General features: G+C 39.0%; 1 protein-coding gene across 1 annotated transcript in view; it reads right to left on the bottom strand.

Annotated features, from left to right (window-relative positions):
• Window positions 1-6,556, bottom strand: part of UPF1 (UPF1 RNA helicase and ATPase) — a 60,493-nt gene that overhangs the window by 13,218 nt on the left and 40,719 nt on the right. Inside the window, exons 9-16 of the mRNA XM_069067584.1 lie at window positions 5,899-6,007; window positions 4,511-4,670; window positions 4,275-4,393; window positions 3,268-3,432; window positions 2,999-3,113; window positions 1,416-1,559; window positions 1,034-1,247; window positions 653-770 (exon numbers count right to left, since the gene is read on the bottom strand). Coding sequence (XP_068923685.1) covers window positions 653-770; window positions 1,034-1,247; window positions 1,416-1,559; window positions 2,999-3,113; window positions 3,268-3,432; window positions 4,275-4,393; window positions 4,511-4,670; window positions 5,899-6,007 — 1,144 coding nt within the window. The remainder of the gene's footprint in view (window positions 1-652; window positions 771-1,033; window positions 1,248-1,415; window positions 1,560-2,998; window positions 3,114-3,267; window positions 3,433-4,274; window positions 4,394-4,510; window positions 4,671-5,898; window positions 6,008-6,556) is intronic.

The following is a 6,556-nucleotide window of genomic DNA, read 5'->3' as shown; positions in this document are numbered from 1 at the left end:
CACACACACACACACACACACACACACACACACACACACACACACACTCTCCCCCCATAACTAATATATACAATCAGAACCTTCACTAAAGTCTCTCCCCTCTTGCTGCCCCACTGAAGGGCATGTATAGGATCCTGGATCCTTTAGAGCGATTTTCCTAGGGCAAAATTCTGGTAGGTCCTACCCAAATTAGAAAGGCTTTAAGTACAGGTCTAGCAAGTCATGTGAGCACCAATCTAATTAACTTTAAAAAGATAAATGCAAAAGGAAATTGGTCTCATTCACTGCCAACAATGAAAAACATCCTCCTAAAGGCCCAGTTTTAGTACCAAAGGAAGATTTTATTTTTGGTCACAGACACTTGGGAAAAAGATAACTAAGGAATAAAAGTGCTGTAATTGGCATTGGCAAATAGAGCATTTATGCATTAAAGCATGGATCTATATAGTATTATGATACACACATTACACACATATCTATATAATATTATGATACACACACATACAAAAAGATCATTAGTGATTATAAAGGGACAAGGAATGGGTCTTACAGGGATTTCAACCTATCAGAGAGATTTGAGAAACATTATTAAAATTACCTCCTTCAAAGGTTACTAGATTCCTTAAAGGAAAAGATTGCTAGGCCTATTTACCTGTTCAAATAAGAAGTGCCTGAACTGGCAATTTCTTCTTGGCCCTGGGTTACATAAAAGAACATTGGTTTATCTGGCTGGGGCCACTGGAAATCAAATCCCTTTTTCACACGATCAGCTATAATTTGAAAAGAAAGATCCACTTGTCATACATTACATTCAAAGTATGCAAGCCTATCATTTGAGGTCAGGGCTAAACAAGATTGGCTGCTCATGTAATACAAAATAACTACCCCCACATAGATACATACTGATTCCTTATGGTGCTATCAGACTTCCAAAAACCTGATGTCATACACAACTCTATTCAAGCAATTTATTTTATCTGTTTGTAATGGATATCTTTCACTGGCTCCCCTGTCATCTGGGAAGGTCCTTTACCTGCAGTGACACCATTCTGAAGGGAACCCTCATAGAAGATGTTTGATGGGAAAGCACTAAGGGCAGGATGCATTCGATACTGGACTTGCAGGCGGATTGGACGGATTCCCAACACCACTAGTCGCTCAAACAGTGACTGAGATAAGCCTGCTTTCGCAGCTTTCTTGCACATGACTACAGGACCCAGCTGGCAATGATCTCCTACAAGGATCAACTGGACCATAAAAGAGAAAATGGACAACTTTTGTTCACCTCAAAGAACATGTATAAGAAGGAAACATACCACAACTGAAGTTAAAGTACCCCAAAATTCAACATACTATTTACTGAGCATTTGACCATAAAGTTAAAATCCTTTGGTTCACAAAGAATTCTAATCTACCTGTTTGGCTCCAAGAACAACTGGCACCATACACTCTGGTTCGGTAGCCTGTGTACTTTCATCAATTAAAATGGATCGGAATTGCATCTTGGCGAGCCTTGGATCACCTGCTCCCACACACGTGCAGCAGATCACATCTGCATTCTAGATAACAACAAAATTATAACCATTTTAAACTTTGCACATCTCTAGCATCTTGGTTAACAGCAGACGCCTTAGAAAATAACGTTAATATTAAGACGTACATAATTGAACAACACAGGTTCTACAAATTTGCAAAGCATCACTTTAAAAAAAACAAACAAAAACAAAGATGTATGCTTTCCACTCTTTCATTTAGTTGCTTTCTAACCCAAATTTTTCACTGGCTATTTTATGGATGAAAATAAACAATATTCTCTTAGGTAGAAATCAGCTCTCAATGCCACTCTTCTGAGGAACAAAATTATATTAAATTCATTTGAAAATGAAATGAGAAATGAATAGCAAAATTACATCCTCAGATTTTATTTCATCGCTTTTTTTGGAGGGGAGAAGGCAGGGCAATTGGGGTTAAGTGACTTGCCTAAGGTCACACGGCTAGTAAGTGTTACATGTCTGAGGCCAGATTTGAACTCAGGTTCTCCTGACTCCAGGGCTGGTACTCTATTCACTGTGCCACCAAGCTGCCCCCTCAGATTTTATTTTTTAAAAGAGCTAGGTGACCTTTGAGATGTCCGAGTCCCTTATGATATTCTTTCATTGAGTTGCTACAATTTTTAAGAAAGCTGTATACCTCATATTCAGTATTGAGGGTATTTTACCCTAAAGGATCTCCCTTAAATGGTCTTTCCCTAAGCATAAATTTAAAAAGTAGTAACTGCATAACATCTTGGTCAAGTAGGTTCTAGTGGTTTTGACTTCAAGTGAACAATGCAAATCTAACACCTTTTAAGGCTTCACCTGTACAATGAGCAGACAAACAGATCCCATGATGTCAAAGTTGGAAGGGACCTCAGTTGAAAAACAGTCCAAGGAATACCTGGAGAGTCTACCCCTCTACAACACACTCCAGTAGTCATGTAAATTCGAGAGAGAGAGCTCACAAGCTACTTCTGAATAGTAAATTGTTACAAAACTTCAATTCTGCTCCTTATTCCTAGTCCCCATCCCTCCAGTTTTATCTAAGTATCTCAGCTGTTATTCTTTACCCTATTTTAATGCCCCTCTTTATAGTTCCTTACTTTCTCTTTTCTGTTTAAAGCCCTTTTAATTAGGTTCCTAGGACACCAAACAATACACTCACTCTCCTAGGTCAGGAGCCCATCACTCTTATCTGTGAAGTCCCAGTCCAGAAATCCAGATTCTATCAAGACCATATTCTTAGCAAGCTGTTCACGTCCTAATCCTGCCCCTCTTCTGAACCTTGTGCCTTGACTGGGCATCAGTGATGATCTATGGTCCTTTCAGTCATATCCACACCAGAACAAGCTCCTCTAGGGCAGAGACTTTTCTTTTCTGTGTCTGTATCCCCAGCCCAAAGCATAGTGTCTACACAGCTCAGATACAGAATGGTTGCTAAACCGAACCGATAAACCACTTACCATGAGCAATTCTCGCTCAGCTGTGCGTTTCAATGCTCGATAACGCTTTTCATCAGCGGATGAAAGTTCACCTGTTTCATCTTTCAGTTGTTGTAATTTCTGGAGTTCAGGCATGCTGTAATGCAGAATAAGGACTTGAAGTAACTGTTACTCCACATCAAAAGGAAATGCTAGCCCACTCTAATCCTTTATTAGACAAAATATGCTAGAGGGTGCAGGTGCCCTCAAGAGTGGCCCAACTTCTATAAAGCCTGTGTACAATTGCTTACCTGTCCATATTCCTGATCTGGTTATGCAGTGCTAAAAAAGACACAGGAGAATCAATTGCTTCCCTACTTTTAGCACAAAGACGAACAACTTTCAGTCCAGTCTGGTGAATCTTCTCAGTCAACTGATCCACAGCAATATTGCTTGGTGCACAAACCAGCACAGGCCTTAAAAAAAAGAAAATTCTCACTATTCAAAGAGGAAGCTTATAACTAGTAATCAACATCACAACATTGTTCAGTTTAAAAAAAAAACCAACAATAAAAATCGACACAAGGACCTGACATATCTTGTGATTTTATTAGAATGTGGAAATGCAGTGCTAACACAGAATTCAAACCTTTCTATGATTTATTTAAATGACATATGCCCAGTGTAATACAGTTAGTGTCAAAGGCAGGATTTGAACTCACATCTTTCTGACTCCAGGCCCAGCATACCATTTCCTACTCTATTAATCCTCTACAACACATTGTCACCTGGGAGAGGTGGGGAGGGGGGAAGAGATAGATATAGGACTCAAGCAAACACTGATAGTCAGAAATATTAATACAGACACAAAATATACAAGGCATAATGTGGCCATTTTGCAATACCATTAACAGTGTGAGATCACACCAAGCCAATTGTCCAAGGTAGCTAAGCGGCACAGTGGAGAGAATACTGGACATGAAGACAGTAAAAACCAAGTTCAAATACTGCCTCAGATACTTACTAGCTGTATGATTTTGGGTGAAATCACTTAACCTCCTCTTGCCTCCATTTCCTCACCTAGAAAATGAGGAAAAGAAGAGTACCTCCCTTTCAAGGTTGCTGTGATATCTACAAAACGCTTTTGCAAATCTAAAGTGCTACATGAACACTAACTCATTATTATCTGTAGAGATTTTCCTTCTTTTTTTTATTATCCTCAAAAGTCCAGCATATTAGAGTTTACAGGTGCTTAATTTAAGCTTGTTGATTACTGACATTCAACTTTATTCTACTAAATTACTATGAACAAACATACCCATTGCCTTGCCTAGCCAAATGGTAGACAATTGTAGCTGATGTTACTGTCTTCCCTGTACCAGGTGGTCCCTGGATAAGGCTCAAAGGTCGTTGCAAAACAGTCTTTACTGCATATACCTAAGGGGGAGAAAAAGAGGTTGTTCATTAAAACCAAGCAAAGGATTGGTAGGTTTTTTAATTCCTGCTGAAATGCAGAGATATCAATAATTTATTGAGTCTGTTGAAAATGGAGACCTGAGAATGATTGAGGTCAGGGAGTCCTTGTGCTGTAAAGCGTTTTGGCAGCTGGCATTTAATAATCACATCCTCCACTTCATGACCCAACAGTTTGTGGTAAATGTAGCCAGATACTGAGGTTTCATCCACAGCAAATGTTTTTAATGCACTCTGCATTCTGAAAAGAAAGATACTCAAGTTTAGTGGAAGCCAGGATCAGAAACATTTTACCAGCTTCAAAAATCATTAAGTAGAATATGAGACCATTAATGACATGGTGAAGGCATTCAAAGATGATGAATTTGCTTTAGCTAAACAACTAGACATTTGGATATCAGATTTTAAAAAGGATACAGAAAATTTAGAATACAGTCAGAGAAGGGTGACCAGGAAATCCAAGAAAACTGTCATCAGATATCTAGGTTTGCAATGAACTCCAGAGTGAAAAAAAAAAAAAAAAGAAATTATAGCAAGGCAGAATTTATCTCAGGAAGAATTTCCTAACACTGTAAAAGCAGTACAAAAATGGAACGGGCTCCATTAAAATGTAGTAAGCTCCTAGTCAGTAGTTTATATGTCAGTCATGTTATAAAGGGAATTCATTCTTTAGACCAAATGTTAGACCAAATGACCTTTGAGAACCCTTCAAACTTCTAAAAATATATGGATTTAAGCTTATGAACAATGACTTCCCTTTTCCCAAAGAGATCATTAAAAAAGGGTAAAGGACTTATGTGTACAAAAAGCAGGGTTTTTGTTTTTTTTGTGGTGGCCAAGAATTGGAAATTGTGGGGATGCCTGTCAATTGGGAATGGCTGAACAAGCTGTGGCATATGAATGTAATGGAATACTACTGTGCTATTAAAAACCTGAAAAGACTTACATAAACTGATGCTGGGTGAAATGAGCAGAACCAGGAGAACACTGTAGACAGTAACAGCAACACTGTGTGATGACCAATTTTAATAGATGTGGCTCTTCTCAGCAATGTAATGATCTAAGACAATTCTAAAAAACTCATGATGGAAAATGCTATCCACATCTGGATAAAGAACTATGGAGTGTGAATGCAGACTGAAGCATACTATTTTCACCTATTTTTTTCTTTTTCATGATTTTCCCCATTTGTTCTGACTCTTCTTTCACAACATGACTAATGTGGAAATATGTTTAACATGACTGTACATGTATAACCTACATCAGATTGCTTGCTGTCTTGGGGGACACGGAGGGAGAAAAATTTGGAACTCACAATCTCACAAAAATAAATGTTGAAAACTATCTTTATATGTAATTGGAAAAAAAAAAACCACTATTAAGTGCAATGCACCGCCCCGCCCCCCGACAAAAACAATGACTTCCAATAAATGATACAGAGCAACTTCAATACTACACAGAATACATACCTGTCAAATGAAGTGGACTTCCATACAAAATCGACTTGGAAGTTATGAGTAACTTCTACAGGGGCTCCGACACTACTCCTCAATTCAATTGCAATTTCATCTCCATAATCTGGACATCTGAGTTAAGTTACCCTACTCAATAGTTATTGGACTCATTTTTTTTTTTTTGCTTTTTTGGAGGGGGAGGGCAGGGCAGTTGGGGTTAAGTGACTTGCCCAAGGTCACATGGCTAGTAAGTGTGTCAAGTGTCTGAAGCAGGATTTGAACTCAGGTTTGCCTGACTCCAGGGCCGGTGCTCTATTCACTGCGCCACCTAGGTGCCCCTTTGTCCTTGAAGAAGACCATGACATCAGGAAGATGATGACATAACTTGCAAGTGAATTAGATTTAAGTGAGGGAGGGCTGTGCAGAGTCACTAGTCTCACTTTCTCCTCCAGAGACATCTGGGTCTAGTGGCCGGGTATCAGTTAGGATGACTGATGACTAGAGATGGCCCAAGATGCTGTGGGAAACCTTGGCTCTTTTAAGCTAAGGTCTTTTCAAGTTCTCACTTTGAGTGAGACAATTCCCATTCAGTAGGTAGGCCTCTTTAAGAAGTTAGTCATGAACCCTACATGACCACAAAGGGATTCTGTCTGTCCAATAAAGTACCCTCATT

Source organism: Petaurus breviceps, unplaced genomic scaffold, assembly GCF_028583685.1.
Source record: "Petaurus breviceps papuanus isolate PSGF00001 unplaced genomic scaffold, PetGlider_PUasm1.0 108, whole genome shotgun sequence".
Taxonomy (NCBI): Eukaryota; Metazoa; Chordata; class Mammalia; order Diprotodontia; family Petauridae; genus Petaurus; species Petaurus breviceps.
This window is presented reverse-complemented; position numbering and strand designations above follow the sequence as displayed.